At 39.5% G+C, this 25,611-nt stretch overlaps 1 protein-coding gene across 5 annotated transcripts in view; it reads left to right on the top strand.

The window, feature by feature from the left end:
• Window positions 1-25,611, top strand: part of SENP7 (SUMO specific peptidase 7) — a 51,334-nt gene that overhangs the window by 5,265 nt on the left and 20,458 nt on the right. For 2 of the 5 annotated variants that reach the window (XM_066618849.1, XM_066618852.1), the window contains exons 4-13: window positions 3,171-3,259; window positions 8,414-8,611; window positions 11,829-12,023; window positions 17,624-17,754; window positions 18,751-18,923; window positions 19,554-19,890; window positions 20,588-20,754; window positions 21,525-21,662; window positions 22,843-22,876; window positions 23,443-23,619. In XM_066618849.1, coding sequence (XP_066474946.1) covers window positions 3,171-3,259; window positions 8,414-8,611; window positions 11,829-12,023; window positions 17,624-17,754; window positions 18,751-18,923; window positions 19,554-19,890; window positions 20,588-20,754; window positions 21,525-21,662; window positions 22,843-22,876; window positions 23,443-23,619 — 1,639 coding nt within the window. Of the gene's footprint in view, window positions 1-3,170; window positions 3,260-7,757; window positions 7,865-8,413; window positions 8,612-11,828; window positions 12,024-17,623; window positions 17,755-18,750; window positions 18,924-19,553; window positions 19,891-20,587; window positions 20,755-21,524; window positions 21,663-22,842; window positions 22,877-23,442; window positions 23,620-25,611 lie in introns of those variants that run through there. The other 3 variants (XM_066618851.1, XM_066618850.1, XM_066618853.1) reach the window with 3 other exon arrangements.

Here is a 25,611-nt window from a genome sequence, read left to right as displayed (position 1 = left end):
GCAATAAAGTTGGCATGGAGTAAGCAAGCAAGCAAAGGGGAATCACCCTGAAAATTATCATAACCTAATCACATTCTAATTACCCTGAAGTTTTTCATAATATTTATTAAACCCAAGATTAATACTATAATTACTTTACGTGTTGACACATATGTATAAAGTCACCCTGTCTCTCGCCTTCACACTTTCAACTTCCAGACGTGGCACTCTGTTTCAAAGATCTGTAATCAACATAAAATGCCTACTGTTCCTTGAAAAAACCAGATGTTTAAAATTGCAGTTAAAGAAGCTTATGATTTTGCAGTGAAACTCTTGTCATTCTTTTATCTGTGGTTAAACTGCTGTTTGGAAACTTGTTTATATTCTGTGTTTCATAGTTCACTTCTATGCATGTTTAGTCAGAAGTATGGTAAGCCCTATTATATTTCCTAGGGCTTATTTCTGGGTAAATGTGCATAGAATTACAGTCTAATAGTGTATGTTAAGTGCATGAAGTCTTGCTAAGTTCAGTAGAATTTATTAGGAAGTGTGATTACAACTGCAGTCTGAATTACAGATTTTGCATGAAATCATTATTATTACTATTTGAATAGCGTGATCAGTTTGCACAGTGTTTTATAGTAGAAGAGAAGACAGGTTCACAGACCTTGAGAGGCTCACAATTTAAAATCAACACACAGAAGAAGGGGAGTGGATTAGTACTAGAGGAGATAGAGAAGAATATGTTATTTCATGTAGATATACAAAGGCTTAATTGCAGTAAAACAGAGGTATTAGGCAGTAGTCTCCATGGCTTTATAAAAAAGTCAGGGTTTGAGGAGGAATTTGAAGGAAGTAAGAAAAGAGACATCCGGCATGTGATCTAGGAGGAAGGGATAAGGGGGAGCAAGAGAGAAGGGGAGAAGCTGTTTGGGGCAACAGGAGACCTTTGGGTGATTGACATCGGAGAAGCTAGATGAGTGAAGATCACAGGAGTGTAGCAGGATACAAGAGCAGAGAGGTAGGGGATATAAGAAACCTTGAAGGTAAAGCTAGGACCTTTTGCTGGAGCAGATGAGAGCAATGCAAGGATTTAAGGAGAGGCATGATATGATCAAAGCAACAAGAGAGCTAAATGATTTTGGTAGTAGAGTGCTGAATAGAAGTGAGGGGTCAAAAGTGAGCCAATGGAAGACTAGAGAAGAGATGGTCATTCTTAGGAGGGCATCAAATGCTGAGAAGAGGTGCGAAGAATTACTAAAGTTGATGTGGATCATGGAACTGTAGAAGTGATGTTTGGCCAGATATAAAGCGGTGAGAAAGAGGAGAGGAAGAATTTCAATGGGTGTAGTCAACCAGTTCTTTGGTTCTTTTCCTAAGGCTTTTGGCTCCATTAGACTAGACTAGAGCATGAATAAAGATGTCTGATAAATAGAGTCAAGACTGAGGATGGAAAGGGTGGATAGGTTATTGGGAGAGTACAGCAAATGTATTTGGAGGTGAAGATAAGGTGAAGGTGAAGATAGGTGAAGATAAGGAAGAGCTGAAGGTGAAAATAACATCTTTGGAGGGGGCAAAGGTGATTTAGGATAGGACAAAGCTTCATAGAAAGCCCCTGGATTAATGGATTGTGAGTCACACAAGGTACCAGAAACTGGATTATGTGTGATGTTGAAGGGAAAAATGTGGTAATAAGACAAAGGGTATTCTTCCACGGTGGTTCTCAACATGGGCCATGTAGCCTCCCCAAGGGGCCATGCCATGCTTCTAGGTAGCCACATGGAAAAAATGAAACATTAGGGGGCCACCAAAACTTAATTGGCACTTTATCCAGTGTTTTCCTTGTGACAAATTCATCACATGCAGTTATCAGAATATTTTTGATAGCAGGCCTTACTGCTACTATACATTTTATGACTATCTTTGTTACTTGGAAATAAAGTACCAAAGAGTTCAGATAATAAAGTACCTTTTCTCCAACTCAGTGACAATGGGGGGGGGGCACAGAGGTAAATTCGTCTCCGAATGCGACCATGAGCAAGTAAAAGTTGAGAACCATGTTATACCACAGGGTGATCATGATATTCATAGAACATGGATTTTGTGTAATTTGGTGCTGTAGCTTGTGATTGTGGAGAGAAAAAGGTAGATGAATAATGGCACAATAGAAGTGTAAAGGCGGGGAGACTGGGTGTGTGATTGAAAGGAAAGGAAGCTATGTACAGTGAGACATTTTGCATCAGAATATAGGAAAATTCATCCACATTACCTCTGATTCTTGAGCCTTGAGTAAATGTCTCTCCTTCTTCAACATTTTTTCTAAAACCACAACAGATAGAAGAACTGGAATTACACTCTGTAAGAAATGAAAACTTGGATTTCCACTGTGAAGCTGGGAGAGCACCAGCTCTGGCTTCTTATGGAAGACTATTCTGCACCCTGCTCCATTTGTGCAGAGTGCAGGATTGTAGCCTTTGCTTCCCTGAGAATCTGCCAACTTGATATTTGAAACAGAACTTTCTGTTTCCTGTGTTATTGGGAACATTAAACCTTTAAGGAAATTTTGATAATTAACTTGAATCAGATTGAATTACCTGTATGATTGAGGAGGAAGATGGCTACCTAGTAGGAAACCAGATACAAACATTTTATTTATGCTCTTCAGCAAAATGTTCCCAATCATGTTTTACTCCAGAATTCGGAAAATGTATAGAAATGAAAGAATTTCTTTCATGATCTGCTTGGTGCTTATGTTATCATCTCCATATGGCAAATGACAAGTTTTTTTGTACTGTCTTCTTATTGCTTGTAATTTTTTTTACCATCTCAGGATATATCTCTTCTTATGTTTCCATTAATTTCTCCTTCCATCTTTATTTATTTAATTTTTCACATTTTTATTCCAACGTTCCTCCAAAGAGTTCTAGGTGGTGTATATGGTTCCTTCCTTTTGTACTTACAGCAACCCTGTGAGGAAGGTGAGACTGAGAGATAGTGAAAGTACCAAGGTCACCCAGAAAGTTTCATGGGGATTAGTGGTGATTTGAACCCCGATCTACCAGTTCTAAGTGAATTCACAAACCACTACACAATTCTGGTTTTCCTTTATGATTTTAATGATCTTTATGTGGTCTTTACATGATTTTATTGACTTTTCTATTCCAACTCTTTCCCTCTACCACTCATTTCAGTGGAAGGCGAGACCTAGAAATAACAACTTGCATTATCCAATCTGGAAAAGAAGAAGACACTTAGAGAAAAGTTGCATCGGTGATGAAGGGTAAGCAGAGGATATTTCTGAAATCCAAATTATTTTGTGCCCTTTGGGGACCGGGAACCATTTTTTAAATTCTTTTTGCTATGTATCCTGCTTTGCAAACTTTTGTATTGTTTTGTTAGAAAGGGGTATGTAAATATTCTTAATGATAGTGATAAAAATAATAGGTCTCTTTAATCAATATTTTGTGGATTGGAAGCCTATGATGTAGGGCTGCAACATATAGTTGCTTTTAGTTGACAAAATCAAACTAAGTAATCAACTAAAAAAGGTGCTCCTGATTAATCAGACAGCAGATTTTCAGTATGTTAACATTATTTTTGATAGAAGTACTTATAAAAACTAGGGATAGCAAGTGCCATTTTAGAGGAGGAATTCACTCTTTTCTTCCACACTACACGGAACTTTTCTAAGATGATGCCTGCTGCCACACAGGTGTGCATCATCTTTGAACAAGTAACAGCCTGATCCTGTGCAAGTCTTCTCAGCCCCACTGAGTTCAATGTGACTTGCTCCCATTCTGTATGGTTATAAGTTGTGCATAGGATTGCAACCTAAGTATATTTTTTATTTTTCTTCAGAGCACTGGTTTCCAAAGTCCTTCTTGGGCTTTGGGAACCCTGTAAATATTTGCAGGGGAGGGGGCGGTGAAAGGTTGTTTACACTTGCCTGGAGGTCACTAAGTCTCTCTGGAGGGTCTGGGGAGCCTATGACCCCCTTTGCAGCCCTCTGGGCAGCTCCAAAGTGCGATTAAAAAGGGGGAAAAACCACTTCCTGTTATCCTTGCAAAACCAGAAGTAGGTTTTTTGGTGTTTTATTTTTTGCTTTTTAACAGCAGTTTGGAGGCTTGAGGAAGGCTGCAGAGGGGCCTTTTTTACTTTTTATCTTTCTTGTGGATTGCAAGCTCCTCAGACCCTCCAAAGAGCTTTAGCAACCCCCAGGAAGTTGTAAACAACCCTTCCCGCCCCAGCAGCAGCAGGATTGTTGCAATTGTGTTGCTGCCGATTTCTGGGCCATTCCCTGTAAAGGGGAAATGGCCCTTTTCTGGTTCCCCTGGAGGGTCACAACCCACCAGTTTAGTAATCACTGTTTCTGAGTGTACTGGATTGTATTTTACACAAGTTAGTATTCCTAATGCTAATCCTATGCACGTATACCTGAGTATTATCTGCATTGAACATAGTGGAACTAACTCCTAAGTAAGCATAGGATTGCACTATAAATTCTATTTAATTTGATGGGATTTGAGGTAGTCACAATTAACTTCTCTCATTGTTTTCAGTGTTGCTTGGTCATGACTAACTTTTTATGGCTATAATCCACTGTTTTTACTTATGCACATTTTTGTAAATGTAATCAGTCTTTGAATCAAATAAGAGTTCAATAATTAATCACTGCGTAACATCCAGAGTTATATTCATGCAAGTAATTCCAGACGCAACCCACTGTCTTAGACTGGCTGACAGCTATATAATGAACCCATAGTATTTATCACCAATTTTTCAGTTTTCAGAATCCATATGCTTTATTTATTTTTGTTAGATTTCTAATTTTACTAATATTAAGGTATTAATAGCATGCAATAAAGCCAGAACGTGTAAAACAGTATATACTGAAGCAAATAAAAAATTAATCTCATCCCAGCCAGCTCAGATAGTAATACTAGTCTGAAGCATTAAAGCTTGCAATGTTTTTCAAAAGTGTTTGAGCTCACTTATAGATCTTCATGCGAAGAGAGTTCTGCAATTGCTGATCATTGAGTCATTCACTGATATTGTCTCTCTATGCATTCTTGAGACAGCTTCAGTAGGTGACTACTATGATATTAGAACATAATTGAACTTAGACCTACACCAGACATGCAGAAACCCATGTGGAAATGAGCAAGTTCCACAGAATAACTGCACATTTGGGTGCAAACTCACATGGTTTTCCTTATCCATGAACATTGGCCTATGGAATAAGCCAAGAACCTTTTTTACTTTTTATCTTTCTTGTGGGTTGCAAAACTCATGGTTGTTGATATCTGTGAGTTCTGAGTCCTTGAAGGAGATGAGTTGGTGCCATAGACTGGCTCCGGTGGAACCTCCCTTCTCCACCACTCATCCTCTCCTTCACTTCTGCATGGAAAGATAGCTGTCTCTTCTCCTTTGCTTTTGGCAAATGGGAGAGAAAGGGACGAAAGGAGCATGTGTTTGTACTGTGGCTGAGTCTTTCTGGCTGATGCTTTGGATCTTTTGATCAGCTCATTGTGGAGGAAATTTGTATGCTGGCTGTTCCAGCTACACCTAACAGCAGCAAGGGGCTTCCTTAGTGTCAGAGAAATCTTTCATGGAGCAAGGAGGAGTTGAGAGCTTTCATTAGTATTTGGTGGGAAGAGGCTGTCAAGGTCTTGCCAAAAATTAATGAAATGTGAATCAGTTCCACTGTGTTTTGGAGAAGTTCAAGGACATACAGTACTGGAGGGACCTTGAGGCATACTGAAGCAAAGCCAAAGAACTGGAAGAACTACAAACTGGTGAAGGAAGGCAGTAGGTGCTCTTGGTAGTCTACGATAAGCATGCCTTTTTTTCAACATCCTTGACCAGTATCTTGGCATGGAACATGGTGTGGTTGCATCCTGGATCAGTGGCTCAGGCAGTGCAGCAGATGAGGAACACTGCTGTGCCAAGAAACATGGAGGAAGTAGGAGACAGTGAAGAAGAAGAGGTCTCGAGCATGGTTCCTGTTGACCTGGAGGAGTCTTCTACCCACAGACAAGACCTTTAGCATTGGACAGGTTATCCCAAGCTTTGGGTGATGCAAACAGCCTGCTGCTGGTTGAACATCACAACAGACACTTGCACTCCTAATATCCTATTGCTGAATTTGAACATGGTGATCAACCATTCCAGATTTATTTTGAAATATGTATTGAGAAGTAACATAGCAGCAAAGCGTTTTAAAAATAAATCTTTGTGTTGTTTTTTTTTTTAAAAAAAACACCCAGTGGCAAATAAGCTGCCATGTATATGTCATTCTAAAAGGTTTTAACTGGCTAGTGAAATGCCTGATGACTGATAGTGGAAGGAAGGACTGTATGTTCAAGGAACCCACAGGGAAACGCTGTGTTTCTCTCTGGTTCTGTTTTTTTTATGTAATGCTAGCTAGAGTATGATATTATCTTGGGCTTTTTGTCCCACCCTTCAAAGATAGAATGTTTAGAACTGATAGTTATTTATGTAGTATAATATATTTATATATAGCAAAGAGTATGTCTTTATTAATATACTGGTTTCATTAAATACTATCCTGTTTCATTGACTCTCATTTTACTTTAATCCTAGGTTTAAAAGAGTCTAAGTTATAATTGAATTAACAGCCCAATTCTAACCAACTTTCTGGTACCAATGCAGCCTCAATTCAGCCCTGAGGTAAGGGAACAAACATTCCCTTACCTTGAGGAGGCCTCTGTGACTGCCCCCCCCCCGATGCAGCACACACCCTATTGGCTACATCAGTGCTGGAAAACTAGCTATGATTGGGCTGTAACATTGTTCTTGTTGCTTCTATTGCTGCTACTGGTAGAGAAAAACATGAATTCTTAATCATAAAGTTTGCATACTCTGCATCATTGTGAACATTGGGGTAAACTTGTGAAGTGATGCTTAGAAGATAAGAAACTCAGCAATGATAGCCTGTAGGACAGTGATTTTCAACCTTTTTCATCTCACGACACACTGACAAGGCACTAAAATGGTCAAGGCACACCATCAGTTTTTTAACAACTGATACCCCATTGATATCCATTGATACTCCAACAACTGATAACCCATTGGCCCTACTAATAAATGGCCCTCTCCCAAATTCTCGTGGCACACGGGGGGACCATTCGTGGCACACCAGTGTGCCATGGCACAGTGTTTGAAAATGGCTGCTGTAGGAGAAGTGTGTAGTTTATAGTGTAGTGTAGTGTGTGTGTGTGTGTGTATCACTATAGAGTACATATGTTATATGTACTCATACATGTGTGTGTCTGGATAGTATAGTGGTTCTGGAGTTGGACATGGACCTGGAAGATTCCAGGTTCAAATCCCTTCTCAGCCATGAAGCTTCCTCAGTGATCTTTGGCCAGTCGCTGTGTCTCAGCCTCACCTACCTTACAGGGGTGTTGTGACAACAAAAGGATGAAAGGAACCATGTACACCACCCTGAGCTCCTTGGAGGATGGGTAGTTTAAAAATGTGATAAATACTTGCATAACATATAAACAGAAACCTAGTTGTATCATTTAATATTTTGCCTGTGGCAGCTTTCTGTATGTAGATTTGAATTAGTCAAGCCAACTCTTATATCCGGACTCTGGAGCCTTATTTATGTTCCATGATTATGATAGGCTTGATTACCTTTATGAAATCATTATATTTCTGTTTAGCGTTCATATCTCTATTTGGATTGTTTTATAGTTGGACCAAATAGTGGTTTTGGGGGGAATAATGAAATAATTAAAGAAAGTCCCGATCTTCAATTGAGTCCTTGGAGTCATCTCAAAAAGTCCAGGAAAGGAAGACTTCTCTGAATTCACAGAGGATCTTAAAATGGGCTGAACTGGACCCCAGTAATGGAACAGTAGGTGCACTTATGATTTTGAATTGGCTGGTTTCCTGCTAGGATGGATATTTTCTAAGACTTAGTCCTGATTTATCTGGCATCCTCTGGCTCATTTTTTGAACCTAGGAGGGCTTCTGTATCTCAGAATTAGCTCTTTCATATTCCAACATTTCTGTTCCTATATCATTTCCATTGAGAAATTTAATAGACTTCTGTCTCCTGGAAACTCAGAAACACAGTAAGTAGTTGCACACATACCATATTTCGTATGCCATGTCTCTATTCGTAATTGTGTTTTGGTTCAACTTTTCAGGGAAGATCCACTAGCGCCAGTCTGAGAACTGCAGTTAGCAGGCACCCAAGACTAGCTGTAGAAAGAAAAGCAAAGAAAATTTAATATAATTGGTCTGCACACTGATATGCAGTACAAGTGCTTGGCTGAAATAGTCTAAAATGAAAATATAACATGAGGATTGTTACATCCTCTAAGAAACTTCATTGAATTCGTATATCTTATCTAGACTTCATCAACTTATTATCATTACTATATTATTATATGTACGGCAGGCAACCCAAAGTTATCTTGACGAATATCCTGAAGACGGAAATAGGAAGAAAATACACAAAGACACAACTTTTAACTGATGCTAACTTATCTCACGGTGTCAAGTTGCATTCAGATCTACAAACCTCATCATGTGTTGACAGTGTAGAGATATGGCAAATATTAAGCCCTCTTCACCAAAGCCTTTTTAAATCTAAAAGGTATGTTCTGTAGTTTGACTGTCTCCAACATGATACAACTTTGCTTACATAGTATTAAAAGAAATTGCATGTGATTGTTTTCCATGAGTCAGTATTCCTTGTTACACTGTGCTGATTAGCCATTTTTCACTTTCACAGCATCTTTATGAAGCATCCTTATTACCTCGGTTTGGGAAATTTAGTTTGAGAGGGAGTTTATCTACTCGCATCTCTTCTAAGACTTCAGTTGTTAGTTGCTTTCTAACAGTGCGATTAATTCCATATGAGCTATTTGAATTCTTAGATACCAAGATTTTCTCATAAGTGCTTTCAAAGCAAAAATGTGCATTCATGTCTTCAAGAGAAATCTGCGCCCAGTCTTCCATCTTCCCTAAAAAAATTGTTGCTGTTTTTCTTCTAGTTTTTTTCCTTTTTGGATCTCCTTAAGATTGTTTCCTCAGTTCTCCTTTTTGCAGAGAAGACAGAATAGAGTTACCAGTAGCAACTTGCTCTTTGCTCTGTGACTTTGTAAACACATCTTAAAACAGTTTGGTTGGATATTCTTGGTCTTTCAGTCCCTCAGTGGTGGAATGCAGAGCGTTGATCCAAACAAGACAGAGTTTTGCTTGGGAGTGGATGTCAAGCCTATTCCTGATAGGTTTATATTCCTCTTAAAGGACTAGGCTCACAGGGGATTTCTGGAGCTGACTTTGCCTCTGGATAGTTAGATGGCAGTTGTGACCAGGAGCAGTTTTGCAAGATTTCCCATATGTGCCCAATGTGCTTCTAGCTGGAGGGAGCAGTTCTGACTTTTGTTACACGTACCTTAGGGCGCAATCCTATCCTGCGCTGGAACAGGCAAACCAGGAGGCTTGTGCTGTATCCAGCACAGGATAGGGTCCAAAAGCAGCTCAGCCAGAGGCAAGGGGAAATTTTTCTCCTTACCTCTTGGAAAGGTGCCCTTTCCCCTATGTATCTCCTCGGACTTATGCCACTTCTCAATCTCCCTAAGATCGGGGGTTTGCGACCGTCCTGGGCTGGTGCAAGTTCCTTGCACCAGCCCAGGACGGTCGCAAACCCCCGATCCTAGGTTGGGATGCGCCCTTAGTCACGTCCAAATTGGACCACTCAAAGTACTGTACAAGGGACTGTTCTTGAAAAAGTGTTTGGAAACTTCAGCTGGTTCAGAATGTGGCTCAACTAGATTCTTGCTGGGACTCATACTTGGCAGCATGCAACTTCCATTTTGTTTCACCCATTTTGTTTGGGAGTAGAATTCAAAATGCTGATTATCACCCTTAAAACCCTAAATGGTTTGGAACCAAGTTATTGAAGGATTGCCTCTTTGCTCACCCACCTTCATCATCTGCTCGCCCATCTTTATCATTCTCAGAGGCCCTACTTCATGTTTCTATATCATTAAAGTTCCAATTGGTGTGGATGTGTGACAAGGCCTTCTTGATTGTGGCACCCAGATTGTGGAACTCTCTACCTTTAAAGTCATGCCCTCATTGAGGTCTTTTGACACCTGGTCTTTATTTTGTCAGACCGTTTCATTTGGGGTGACAATTTCTACACTTTTGTGGGTGTTATGGGCTACTTTTTAGATTTTAGTTATTTTAAATTTTTTATTATTGTTTGTTGTTTCTTTGAGCCACCTTGGGCTTCCTTATGGAGGCCAAAAGGCAGAGTTCAAATAAATAAACAGGAAAAATAATTGATAGATGTGTCACATGGAGAAAAATGCAAAGAATAACCAGAAAGTAGTTCAGCTATATATTCATATCACAATAAGTGATGACCACAGATAATCTTCTAAGGTCCCAATCCTAACCTCTGCCATCAGCACCAATTCTGCCATGCCAGAAAGGCATGTGCTGCATCCCATGGAGTAGGGGTGGTGACCCAAGGGCAAACGGGAGGTAAGTACAAAACATTTATGCTTACTTCCACGTAAGTCCTGGAGCCAACTATGGTCTCTATGGTCATATGCCACCTCTTTTTGTGGCGTATGTTGACGGAGGTTAAATGGAAGAGATAAGATCTGGTGAGCACAATTGTCACTGGATCCTGCCTCCTCCCCACCCCTGGTTCTTCCCCTTTTCCCCCAGTTACACTCAGTTCTCCCTTTCCCTGCCCATCCCACCTGCTGGCTTACTGGATCTGGCAGCCACAGCGGTGTATGGTGGCAGTGCTGCTGCTCACAAAATGGCCACTGATGGAGCACTGTGCATACCATCAACAACCGTTTTACAAGAATCTTCTACTGTCATAAACCCCTCCTCCATCAGCTCAGTCCTGGATAAGATTGAATAGTCATTTTCAAACTCTAGTTCATGTCCCTGTAATGGTCTGTGATGCAATTTTATGTGGAAATGGAAAAACCGGAGGCGTCTCCTCTGTTTAGAAGCCTGGAATGGCTCCGAAGGAGAGGGGTGGGGCCACATGCACACCAAGGTGAAGCGCCCTGCAAAACTTACTATTTTTCACCCTCTTTAACTACGCTACTATCTTGATTGATATGTGTCTCAGTGATATGAAACATGTTGTTACTTGAAGGTAACCATGGAAAGACAATGCCTTGCAAACTCAATAAACCCACTTCATTCTTTACACAATCAATCTTGCATACAAATTTAGATGAGAAAATACTTTTGCCACTCCTGTACTTGCATGTACAAGTCAGATACCATCTTTTCATATGTGTATTTTAGTATTTCTTTTCCAATATATGATTCATGCATCCAGAAATGTCTGTCACAGTGACTTCTGGAGCAGACGGCAGAATGCCCAAATTAATTGGATTTTTGGTTACTTGTTTTTACAGTATTTATAGAGTCTTCCAGTCAAAACCTAAGATTTGTTTTTGCTTCACTTTTTTCTTCTTCCTTCTAAGTGAATTTTCATAGTTTATTTGAAATAAACTGCTCCAATTTTGATACTTGCTCCAATTTTGATGCTTGCTCCAATTTTGCATGACATTTAACAAAATGATGACTCATCAACTAAATATCAAAGGCAACTTAAACTCAACAATAACACTTCTAATCGACCTTTGCTTAATCTGTCCTTTGGGACACTTCATTTTCTCATGATAGTCTGTCTTCATTCATTATTGTAAACTTCTTGGTAGTTATGTGTAATACAATTTGAGATTACCTAAACATTTGCGATACATGAATTCAATCAAACATTCTTTCTACAAGTTCCACAGTATTAATTATTATATGTATGGCAGGCAACCCAAAGTTATCTTGACGAATGTTCTGAGGACGAAAAAAGGAAGAAAATACGTGCAAAGACACCTTTTAGCTGATGCTAATCTCTCTGATGCTAGCAAGTTGCAATCAGATGAACAGCTCTCCTCATCTATTGCCAGCCTAGAATCATGTCAAAAAATAAGTTCTCAACAAAGCTGTACTTTATCTAAAAGGTATGTTAAGTGGTTTCTGGTCCTTAATTTATCACTAAGACTATTTGGTTGAAACAGATAAATATAGGAATATACATTTGAAGTGTATAGACACAATCCAGTCAAAGTCAAGCATTTCCACTTATTTCACATGGATAGAGGTGCACGCACAGTTCTCTAATTTAAATCCATAAGAGAGTCTGCTGAGGCCTCTGGAAGGCTGAAAATTGGTACTATGTAGCTATTTTCAGCTTTCTGGAGGCCTCAGAAGGCATTTGTTGGGCCAGAGAGGCAGCATGAGACCTCCCTGGCTCTCCAATGGCCCCTGGATGGGTGGGGGGTGGCATCTGGCAGGGGAGTAGCGCCCTGCAGTCCTGGCCTCAGGTGGCACAGGGTCCAGGATCACCAGTGGGGGGACTGTACATTAAGTTTGTCATACTTGGGTCCTGGTTGTTACTGTTGTATGGTGTCATATCTGTGTTAGCTTATTGGGCGGCAGATAAACCACCTTGTAGATGTGGGGTCTGATTTAAATGGAAAAAGGAACAGGTACATATCAGTTTTACAATGTTTTGATGGAATATTTGCATACTATTTTGATTTTATATAGGGCTGTAACATTAAATTGGTAGCTTAATATACTAAATTTTAATTAAGCGGTTTGGACAAATGTTAAGGGTATGCATGAGAGTTAAGGGCACACAATCATTTTCTGAGACTGTTTTCCATTGAGTTATTATAACAAGGAATGAAAAGCAGATATTAAAAGTAGCTTTTCTTCTAACAAGAAGTTCTAACAAGACTTTGTTCATTAAATTATTTCTTACATACTTCTTTCATTCATTATCTTAAAAGGCATCTGATTTGGAGTGTTGTAATAAGTAAACTTAATTAAATGCTATTGATTAAACACTTTATTACTTAATAGATGACCCATTAACTAAAATTATTTAACTTGCTGACAGCTCTCATTCTCTGTTGTGTGTGTGTGTGTGTGTGTGTGTGTGTTATTTTTTTAAGTGTCCTGGGTACACTTAAATACACTGGGTATTCATTTAATAAAAATAAAAATAGTAATAAGAAACACAGTTATAATATATATTCTACAGATATGCCAAGAAGCCCAGTATGTAGCTCCTAGGTTCTTCGACATCATAATTTATGATTTACAAATGCACTGTCATGAGTACTAAAATGAAATTCGTATCCATGAATGTAGAGAGACATACAAAACTTCTAGAAAATAAAGTAGCTAATTTCCTTCTCTACTTTCCAGAGAGATGTGCAAATTACTCTAAGAGTATAGCAGTGAGAGTATGCAGACCTGTTTACATACCAGTCTTTCAAGAGCAGTAGTTAAAGCCAATAGTTACATATTTTAATGGAGAAAAGCATATATTATTTGCTTCAAAAAGCACTCAAAACTAGTGGTTATTTTAATAATAAAAATTTTTTTTTTAAACTAGTGGTTATTTTTTTGATGTATCTGTCTCTGTCTCTTGTGTAAGAGAACAGCATGGGGAAAAATGTTAGACAGAGAAGACATCATTTAGAGTAGATAATGCTTTGGAATTTTTTTTGTATACTTCCTAGAAATGTGGCATCTACGTCTCTAATTATTGCTGAGACTTATTATTAGCAGAGCCTAGTGATTCCACCTGCTCTTGGTGTGAGCAAGAAGTGTCTTGGCTGCCCTCCATGTGAGAGATGGAGCTGCTTGTCAGCCTGCATGGGAAAACTGGAGGCCAGAAGTGAGACCAAACCAGGAAGACCCATTCTGAAATTTTTATGATTGTAAAAATCCCCTTGAGGGATTTAGAAATGCCTGCCTATGTAAACTGTTAGCTCCCTGTTTATGCAAAGCCAGAGACAAGCTAACAAGTTGGTTCATGGAAAGTTGCAGGCAGCTGAGTCACACTGAGATAGCAGAATTACACTGCACCTGTGCCTGCCACACCCTGGTTAACTGAGCAGACTCTGATTGGGTGCTCAGGCTACTTAAGAAGTCTGCAGCTCCACCAGTGCAGTAGGTGAAAACTGTGATAACTGCTGCTAGAGACTTTGATGATCGGATTACTGTGTATGTATATGTTGTAAATGACCTTGGGCTGACTGACTGATTTGTGGATACTGACTTGGATAAGGTAACGCTGGACTGCTGTACTCTCCGTGTATGACTTGGACTGTTTTTTGACTACTCTGTGTGTGTAACTCCTTGCTCTAATATGCAACAGCAAATTCTAAGCCTCTGCTGCATCTGCTGGTTTTTGTGCACCCTGCTCTACACTGGGACACACCCAAGGTTCCTTTCAACCTTAACACAAACCGCCTTGAATAAAGTCAGAGGAGTAATCCGATGACCAGAAAGGCGGTATATAAATACCTAGTTGTTGTTGTTGTTGTTATTAACAACAGTACAAATCTAGACATGTCTACTCAGAAGTAAGTCTCATTGTGTACAGTCGGGTTTACTCCCAGGAAACTATGCATACGATTGCAGCCTAAACACTGTACAGTGGGCTATTGATATGAGTGGGGAAGCTGTTCCAGAACACCCCCCCCCCCCGTGGACACCAAATTCTGCAGATAGTGAAAATTGTAGGTGGGGGGGGGGATGTCCCTTGCCAGCTAACTGGAAGTGCTTTTCAGAAGTGTCTGGGAGGCCTTCTGAGGCACAGGGAGGCTTCATGCAATCACCCTGTGCCTCAGGAGGCCTCCCAGACACTTCTGAAAGGCACTTCCAGTTTTTTTGGCAAATTAGAAGTGCCTTTGAGAAACATCTGGGAGACTGTCTGAGACGCAGGGAGGTCATCCACAACATCCCTCCACTTCAGAAGACTTCCTGGACATGATTGGAAGGCAGAGAAGTCTCTGAGGCCCTCCAATCATGGTCTTGGCATCTGTCAGTATTCAGATCTGTGGATGCCAAGCTTGTGGATAAGGAGGGCTCTTTGTATTTTATTAGTGTAGTATCTGAAAGAAAAATGGCAGAGACTACAACCCTATGCACACTTTGATACTCAAAAGAGTTAACTAGCAGATTTTTATTTCCAGATTATGGAGAGGGGGTGAGGGTGGCGGTGTTCAACCACTTTTAGATACCTTTTTCTGAGCAGTCTTGAAATCATTTCACACCCTTCAGACACTGATTCAGTTTTTCCATCTTTTGATTTTCCAAAATTCCATCTTTTGATTTTACAAATTATAGACTATGGAGGACTTACACCATGTCCTTTTGTTTACCATCTAGCCCAGGGGTTCTTAACCTTTATACAACTACAGACCCCTGATGAATTGCCTAATACATCTCCATACCCCCTTGGTCAGATGGTTGAAATCATCAGTGCTACCAGTTCTGTTAGATACCAGTATGGCTTCAAAAGATGTCAATAGCTTGGTGTTACTTTACATATGGATAGCTAGGAAGAGAATGCCTCCATGCATATCGATAATGATGATAGTTAATAATCTAATTTAATAACATTTGTTTTTTAATTGTTCAGAGATAGAGGGTGCAGTCCTAACCCTTAACCCGGGTGCTTTCCAGCACTGACATAAGGGCAATGCAGTTCTGAGGTAAGGGAACAAACATTCTTTTACTTCGAGAAGGCCTCCGTGAGTGCCACCCAAGTGCAGGATGCAGCACATGTCCCATTGGCACTGCTATGCCAGTGCTGGAAAGCACTGACATAAGGGGTTAGGATTGCGCCCACAATCCCATACCCCCATCATTTGGTTCCCATACCTCTCAAGGGGTATGGGTAACAGGGACTATGAATCCCTGATCTAGCCTCATGATGATTCCTATAGAATTCAAAAACTTTTTTTGGATTGTGAATAAAGAGGGTACATCTGTCTTCTTGCTTGCATAAGGAGCTGATGGAATGAAACTCCTACCTTTATTTCATCATTGCTCACATATTCACTGCTGAATTAACATGTCTGATGATAAAGAAAGTAGATTACCAAGGTTCTGTTTAGTTGCATTATGGATGATGAAAATATGAAAAATAATTCTGAAAAATAATTGCATAAATAATTATGCAAAATGTTTGCATAAAGGTGTATTGGTTTGGTCTTTCTTCTACAAGTTGGCTAATTCAAAGCCATGACTAGGATTCTCGATCTTGGTGGTATCCGGTATCTGTGCAATTGCTTTTGGAAGCCTGACCTGGCAAAGATCAGTTGAATGCACTAATTGTATGACCTAGTACCTATATGTGGGGCCTATATACATATAGGACTGCCCCACCTTATGCAATTGTACGACTTGTAAAATGGTCACAAAAACAAACTGCACCTGCCAACTGTATAGCCTCATAAGCAAGTGTCAGTTCATATTGTTGGTGCATTTCAAGGGTCCCTGAATACTCCTCTATTCAGAGAAACTTCCTGCACTTAGTCTGCAATTCTAGAAACAGTTACAAAGTAGTAAGTCTCATTCATCATAATAATTCAGCTGAACACTTGTTTGTAGTCTAAAGTGGTACAACTGAGACACAGGTTTACCATCTCAATGAGAACTGGGTCTTAACTTCAATTGAAAAGTAATAAGAGTTATAGGATACAAAATCAAATGTGCACCCAGTTTGGAGTTCCTTAAACACTGCAAGAGCAGTGTTTCTCAGACTGTGGTTTGGGACCCACTAGGTGGGTCACAAGCTAATTTCAAGTGGGTTCCCATTCATTTCAATATTTTATTTTTAATATATCAGACTTGATGCTACCATTTAATGTGACTGCATTTGGGAAAATGTTACAGACTTGTACTTTTAACAAGCTACTCTGTATATTCTTTTAACAATGATAGTCAATGGGACTTACTCCATGGTAAGTGTGGGTAGGATTGCTGCCTAGAATTGTTAAAAATTTTCCTGCTTGATGATGTCACTTCCAGTCATGACATCACTTCTGGTGGGTCCTGACAGATTCTTATTCTAAAATGTGGGTCCTGGTGCTAAATGTATGAGAACCACTATGCTAGAGCAATGCAAAGTTAGACTAGTGTAAATTAGACTGCAATCCTGTACACGTTTACCTGGGAGTAAGCTCCATTGACCGGAATAGGACTTACTTCTGAGTAGATATGCATAGGATTGCAATATTAGAATCTCTGCCTTTTAACTTTCTGAGGTAAGTACCAAAGCAAGTCACTGATTAATATATTTTCTTTGTAATTGTTTTTTTCCCTACACGTAGCAGGCAGTTTCTTAAGTCACATAGGCCCAAATCCTAATCAACTTTCCAGCACTGACCCAGTTGTGCAAATGGACATGTGCTACATCCTGCAGTAGGGCTTGGTCCAGGAAGCCTCCTCAAGGTAAGGGAATGTTTGTTCCCTTACTTCAGAGCTGCATTGCTCTTACCTCTAACCAGTGCTGGAAAGCTGGTTGTGCCCATAAACTGTCAAGTGTGTGTGAGATGTTTGTATTTACAGAGAGAGTATTTCTCTCTCTCTCTCTCTCTCTCTCTCTCTGTTACTTACACACATGTACAAATGTACGTATGTGTGTACATATGTTACAAGTAGGGCAAGACCACCAATCTTGCTCAAATCTGTAAAAATTGTTCATCATTCTTGAAGGGGTAAGAAAGGTTAATGCTTTGCATGTTTTTTACAGGTATGGAAAATATAATCAAACAGGGCCAAAGGACTGTCTTCAGAAACTGCCTAGAGAAGCAGAAAATAATAATGCTTTGCTGACTATAAGAAGATGTGATGTGGTGCTAGAAGATTTGCAGTTCACAAATTGTAATGCATTTTAATATTTACTTGTGACCTTTGAGTTGGGTTTGCTGAGATTCAGGATTGTCCAAACTAAGACCTCCTCATTCACCAGAATTTATTTACAATGAAGTTGATGCAAATCCTTTTACTTACACAGAATGGTTTTCTTTTACTAACAAAATAGCAACCCATGCACTTCTCATTGATCCTTTCATAGTTGAAGTCAGACCCACAAATTGCAGTGCCACTCATGTCAAGTCCTCGTGCACGTTTTATAGGCAGCAGTGTTAAGCATATCTTGTTTAAAGTGAAGTTCTCTTAAATTTCATAGAACTTAATTCCCAGTATAGGATTTGGATGCCAGAAACTTAAAATTGACCTAACCCTTAGCTGCTAACTATCCATTAACGGATAACTATTTTTTTTATAAATGCAGATATAGAGAGGAACAGGATGCATGTTTGCCCTCTCTGTTATTGTTTGGAGTGATAAATATGATCTTTTACAATCTCACAACCGTGAGTATAGAACTGAAGATACTAATTATTTCAGATTGGTATAATAAAATACCATAGTGGAAGCTTTTTATGTGTACCTTCAGTCCTTAATGGAACTTTTAAAATATTTCTTACCATTTCACTGATTAGGGAGCAAGTCAGAACATAATAGTGCTAGTGGTGCCTCTGCTTTTTTAATAACTTGGTGGAAGAGCACCTTCTTTGCTTGCAGAAGATCCCAGGTTCTATTCTCAGCATCTCCAGGTAAAGCAGAGAAAAATTACTATCTAGAAACTTGGAGAACTACTTCCAATCAGTGTCAACGATACTGAACTAGATGGACCAATGGTCTGAGTCAATAAGGCAGCTTCCTATGTTCCTTCAGTCATAAATGGAGAGAAGAAGATACAGTGATTGTTTCTAGTGTTGGAATTAAACTTGGAAATAGTGAGGACAATAATTTTAACGTTCTTATTTAACTAGGAGCTAAATTCCTTTCTTAATACATTTATTTTGTGTAAAGACTGCAGCAGAGAGAGAACAGAAAGTGATCAACAAGAGAGAAGAAGAAAATATACCCCAAATCCCTCTCCTGGGTTGAGGGAAACAAGCTTTCAAAATAGTGTGAACAGAAAAAGAAGAGGTGATGATTGTCCAAATCAAATACATGCTCCTGAGAAATCACCATTGCCAAGAGTGAGTAACTTTTACATGTAGTGAGAATTAAAAGAAGAAAAGTTGTGCCATTGTCTAATAAATGTTTATTATATTAAGATACAATCCCAACTAGTGCTGGTGCCAAGTTCTAGAAATATCAAATTCATACAGTGAATTGAGTGTGTATATCTGTCCTTTATGGAGTCTGGATGAAATGCCTCAGACTCTGAAATGACTTGTAAGGCCCTAGATATTTCAAGAGGCCTCAGTGATTTGTCATATGTGTGATGACACCAGGGCTATGCAGAGGTGTAAAGACTTCTGAACTTGTTATACCTGGTGCATATTGGCATACTTTTCATGGCCTCAATCAGTTAAGTAGGACTGCTCTGATTCATACCAGCAGTTGCACAGCAATCTTGGAGGTCCCTAGGTCCAATATACCTCACTGATTTAATTTGGGGGCATGCTAGGGCCTACCAGAAGTCTCTGTGTATCTCTTTCCACCCAATACAGAGTCCTTTCCTCCATTGATTCTGATTTGTACCACATTTAGGGAGTAGAGGGTCTCATTTAAGGCTTGCTAGTTATTCTCAGGGATGAGGAAACTAACTTTTCAGTGAAATAGTCCAGTTTTTGTAACAAAAGTTTCACTTTACGCATTTATAGAAAGAAGAGAGGACAGAACCAGTTCAACCACTCAGCTTCAGAAACTCAAGTGCGACTCATGAGAGTCATATGCACAGCCATCAACAGGAAAATATCCTTCAACCTTTGGAGCTGGCCTGTAGCAAAATACTCCCCACCACAAACATTAGCTGTCCACGTGAAAACTGTTCAAATGCTTCTCCAAAGAGAAACCTGCGTTCTGTCAAAAGTAAGGGTGTGCAGATTTTGCAACGAGTTGCCTCTGCTAGGAGACCAGAATTGACCACAACTCTGTCTTTGAAGGAGCCATTGAATAGACCTGAAAAGAGGAAAGAGAGAGCTGATTCAACTGAGCCAAGTAGGCAGCCATAACATTTTTTGCTTTTGCTTTAGAAACTGGGATATGCAGACATTTATAGAAACATCTTATGAATGGATTGATTTTTACCAGATGTACAACAAAGGAAGAGGGTTGTAGCAAGTGGTCTGTGCCCCTCTAAGTCCTAGTTGCCCCTGATTTCAACCTCCCTACATTGTCTGGTGTGATCCACCTGCAGTCCCTACTATGCTTCATATTTAGCTGGGTGGTCATCACCCTCGGTCTTACTCCTCTGCCTCAAGGTAATCTTGTCTCCTTGGGAACAGCTGAGCCTCATCTCTGGGCCTTTCCCATCCATTTGCTCCCTCAGCCTTGACCCAGCCAACCTCATCCCTGGCCTGCAAGGACTGAGCACAGGGCCTGTTGTCTCTGCCTCTTCCTGCTCCACCCACTTTGGCATCATCTCCACCCCCTGGTCAGGTCTCCAACTGAAAGTGCCCCTCCTCCCCCCTCAGAGGGGCTCCTCCCCCTCTTCAGAGGAACACTCTTTCCTGTGGTACAACACAGGAGTCCGTCTCCCCCTAGCTCTGCGAGCTCCCAGTGCCTGAACAAGGCCTGTGCTTTGCTGCATGCCTGGTCTGCACTCTATTATGGGAGGTGAGTCCATACCCAGACACTATATTTAGATTGTTAGTACTCTTTGCTTCAATTTTGCTTTGCTCTTTTGTTGCTTTAGTTGTCCTTTCTAGTGATGAAGAAGAAAATGCTGAAGCAAAAGATCCAGAGATGCTTTTGCAGACTCGGAAAGACCATAGACATGACAATAAAGAAAGAGAACAAGAATCTCCACTACGTTTGTCAGAAGAGCTATCACAGAGCATAACTGAAAAGAAACCAGAACAAGTAATACATCTTTGCCTTATAGATTTTCTGTAAGAATTTTTCCCTCTTCATGCCATACAGAAATGAAAGCTCTCCATATTTATGGCAGGAGACTATACATTACTCCAGTGTCCTCCTGTAGTTAGTTCCATAGATTTCTGAAAAATTAACTCATCAATTATAATCCCATTTGCTTGCATATAAGTCTCCTGATTTTAGTAGATGTTAGTTCCAAAGAATTGTGGCATTGGAACCTTGTGGTGAAGTTATATAATTTAAGAAACCTAACTTACTTAAGCTTTGTGTTTTTCCATTCTGTTTAGCACCATGCGCAAAAATGACCTTTTAGCAAATAAATGAGTAAGACTGCAATTCTATATATGCATACCTGGGCCTGAATGCAATGGGGCTTACTTCTGAATAGACATGCATAGGGTTGCACTGTAAGAATAATAAATACATTGGTTAGCAATGTGTAAATGGCACCACTACCTACCATGTACCAGACAGGAAACATTCAGTGCCTCAGTATGGTACATTACCTTTTTGTCCCTTGAACATCTGAAGCTGCTTTATACTGTGTTAGCAGCTTGGTCCATCTTGCTGAATATGGTATATCCTGACTGGCAATAACTTTCCAGAGTTTTAGACAAGGGTCTTTCCTAGTACTTGCTGATGATGCCAGAACTAAGTCTGGGACCTTCTACATGTAATGCATGTGTTTTACTACCAAGCAGTGATTGTGATGGAGGGGGAGAGAATTCATCTGTGTATTTTTTTAAATTTTCTAGATTTCAGCTGAACCACTTACACTTCAGTCTTGTGCAGACTGTGGCACATTCACTGAACAAATGGATCTTGCCTTAGATATAAAATTTGCTATGCTTTATATTGGGAAATATAAAGGAAAAGCATTGGGTTGCGCTGAGGTAAGTTTACTGTTTGAGTAACAGTCTATTGTTACTGATTGATGCCAATATCCAAAGAATTTTTAAAACTCATTGCTAAAGGATTTTTGTCTGTCTTGAACAAGATCCTTCCTTCCCATTCTGTGTGAAAAACTGCTTTTGAAACCAAGGGGGCTTTCAAAATGAGACTGTGAATATGGTGCTGAGATCAGCTGTCCAGTCAAATATTTCACTGGGCAAGCAGAGGAAGACCCTTGCATGAACTTTAGCAGCTCTTTGGATCCTGGTCCTCCTTTACAGAGCTACCATGCTATGCACATTTGTAAGCTGACGTGTCCTGCTGAGATGAGTAAAATGTAGATTGTTCACAAGGATTCTAAAATAGTGTGCTACATTGAATGTTGTGTAACTATAAATTAAACCAACATTATCAATCATCTTGTTTTCTGTTTGCAGACCAATCGTTGTCAAGAACCATATTACTGTTATTGTTTAACATTAAGTTTAAGCACCAACTAAATATGATGATCATTAGAGAGATTAAATTCTTTTATCTTTTAATGTTACATTATATCTTTATGGTCAGCTGGTGTACTTTAATTTGTAGACGTAAAGTTAAGAGAAGGCCACTTTCAAATGATACGGGAATTCTTGTCGGGGGAGGCAGAAGGGCCATCTTTTTTGGTAGTGCTAGCTTCTCAAACTTGAGTTTATGAAGATTTGAGATGATAATGGCTAGCATTTTTGAAGGCTAAGGGTCAGTTATTTACATGAGTCATGTAGGGGCATAAGGACCAGGCTCCAAAGAACTACTTTAGATAGCTCAAGAGCTTGGATCAACCTAGTAGGATTAGTGACTTTTAGAGTAGATTCCCCCCCCCCCCAGTATTTCTAAGGATCTGATTCTTAAAATTCTTTCCTTTTTGAAAGGGGTTCATGGTATAGGTTTATGCTATTTGATCCTAGCCATTTACTTGCAAATAGGTTTGTTAGATGTTCATAGTTTGCATTGAGTGTACTTCTTGGTGAGTGTACTTAGGATTGGGTGGGAATTGTGGATTCTAAACTTGGAATATCAAGTGAAGAATTAAGTCCTCAATTGTTTATTTTCCTATAGTTCAGTATTAGATGTGTGAACGATTGTGTTTCTGTACAGTTCTGTAAAAACTCTAATTTTCTATTTCTGCTTTTTTCTCTTAAGTTTACAACCAAATACATCAAAATCCCATTTGAAGGTAAGATCCTATATTGCTTCATTGCAACCTGATCATGAGCAATTCATTATTATTATTTATTATGAGTATTTATATACTACTGTTCAACAAAAAAGTTCATAAAGTGGTTTACAGACAAAATCAAATAAAAAAATTAAGAAAAATTAGCTGTTAGTAATTGAGCTATGTAAACTTTTTTGAGAGAACTTTTTGTAAGATACTTTCATGAAACAAAAAACTGCTCTGTGATGGTATTGTTTCATGGGAAAAAATAGTTCTGACTATTATTATTGCAGAATGGTGGTTGCAGGCTCAGTTCACTTTTAATGTGCTAGATTAGTTCATTTTGAAAAACGTTATATGAAATGCTGTGATTTGGGATTAGCTACATAATCAGTAGATTATTACTGTGACAATTTTGTTAGAAAGGTTGTTCAGAGGTATTCATTTGTGCTTGTGCATGATGATTGTGAATGTTTAGGGGTTATTTCCTTGAAAAATAAAAATGTGGAAAAATTTTGGTTGCCAGTTCAATTCATTCCTGTATACTGTATAATCTCTGAATTTTAAAATTTTCTTTCCTACAGTGGCCATTGATACAAAAATGGAACTGTTAGTGGACTCCATGCACTTAAGAAAGTTTGGACTGTGGATAAATGATGATTCCTCAACCATATACAATGCTATCATTTTTCTTTGGCTGTCATCAGATTATACGGAACAGATTGAAAACTGGATAGGAACATCTATATTAAACAAGCAAGGTGCATATTCTTTGTAATATACTGGAATTTTCTTCAACAGTCTAAGAAATGCAAAAAATTTTTCTACTTTGAATATTACTAATTTTACAAATATAATTGGGGAACAATGAAATGTTTAACAAAATTGTGAAGATTGTCTTATGCTAAATGTTGCAAACAAATGTTCTCATTTGTTATGCAAGTACAGGTTGTGTCTTGTTACCCTCTAAGGTTCCTTTTCAGAACTCCTAGTGGATAAAAAAATCCATGGATAAGAAAACAGTGGAAAAATAGATTTAAAGACCCACTTCCAGGTTTTTTGCCCCTCTATTGCTCCCAGTAAGGTTGTGTCTCAACATTCACAGGGGTTTGATTCTGGGGCTCCCTGCTGATAACATAAAATGTGTTAAATAAAAGCAATTTTAAATTAAATTAAATTAAAAAGTGCATCCCTTTACAATTGTGGTTTAAAAACAGCTTTTCTTACTGTTGTAGAGAGGCAGTCAGCAATTAGAAATGCAAAGGACCCCTTGCCTTTGCCTGGCTCAGCTGAAGACGGGAAAGATCGCTTGTGTGACTGTCTCTCTGCAACAGTAAGAAAAGCAGTTTTTTAAACTGTGATTTTAAAGAGATGCATTTTCCCCCTTCTCCAGGGATCAGCACATTCCTTCTCATTTGCAGTGGCTGTTCCTGTTGAGTCAAATCCATGTATAACAAGGTTGGACCTGTAATTGTTTGAATGCTCAAGTGGAAAGTGCAGTGAAAATTATGCTGTTATGAGGCCATATCAATAATTCACATGCAGGACTTGCATGTGTACTTTGCAGCATTTCTTTAGCTGTTCCAAGTGTCTGAAGTGCACATGCATTACCTTGTTATCTTTATACCAACCCTGGCACAACCTAATCCTTAGCCCAAGGCTGCAGCGGCTCTGAAATTGCTGCCAGGCAAACACAGGCGGCTCTTGTCACCTCCTCAGAGGAAGGATGGACATTTGCCATCAAGAGGTAAGAAAGTAAGAGGTAAGAAGAAGTCCTGCAGGACAAGGTAATGTAAGAAGCCATGCAATGGGGCTACTCGACTCTACGCTATTTAGCCGGTGCAGAGTAAAGTAGTTCTGTGTCAGACCAGTAGGCCTGATGCAGGGCTGTGGATCCAGCAGAGCTGAATTTTGCCCCCTCCCACACTGCTCCCTCTCTCACCCTCGAACTCCACCCTCCCTGCCCTGACTTACTGTTCCGCTGCCCGGTGCTCACAAAGAGTGCCAAGTGATTTCCAGCTATCTTCCAGTTGGCACTGGCCCAGTGTAGGCTTGCACAAAATGCTGACTGCCGCAGGTGTGCTTTACAGCACGTTTGTGATAGTGCGTGCTAGATATGGACCAACATGCATCACACTGAATTAGGTTCTAAGTCAACAGTTCCCACGCTCTCTGGGAGCTTGGCAACTGCTGTAAGTGCTTTTGGGGGAGGGACGAAGGCAGTGACGTGCCACTGACAGAAACAAAAGGGTTTTTTAAAAACTTACCCCTGGCAGCACTGCCCTTCCAGAGGGTGCAGGGAGCCAGTGGATCCCTCTTAAGGGTTCCCCAAACCTCAAAACACCTGAAAATTTGAGACTAAGATGCTGTCCAGGTATGGGAGTAATTCATAACCATCCTAAATGGTTGTGTAATTCAGTAACTTGAGCTGTTATTTATAGATCTTAAAATTAGTGTTCAGACAGCTCTGGAAAATAAATGTATGCTAAAGGTATAAAAATCACACATTTGTACTTTTCAAGGGTGAGAAAAGTGAATAGTGTACATGCTATGCAGTTACTTTACCCAGACTAAGAATTACTGGCTCGATATTTTCAAAAACATTTTAATGTAGTGTTTTAATAGAAGGTAACATTTTGATTTTTAAAATGTATTACGGTTTGTCTTGTATGTCTTTTACAAGGGTAAAATAGTTACTTGGTGGGGAAAAATGCAGTTATTTCAATACTTCTAGAAATACCTTCTAACAGATT

Source organism: Tiliqua scincoides, chromosome 3 (genome assembly GCF_035046505.1).
Source record: "Tiliqua scincoides isolate rTilSci1 chromosome 3, rTilSci1.hap2, whole genome shotgun sequence".
NCBI classification, from domain to species: Eukaryota; Metazoa; Chordata; class Lepidosauria; order Squamata; family Scincidae; genus Tiliqua; species Tiliqua scincoides.
The sequence above is the reverse complement of the archived record's forward strand: the minus strand, read 5'-3'. Positions and strand labels throughout refer to the sequence as shown.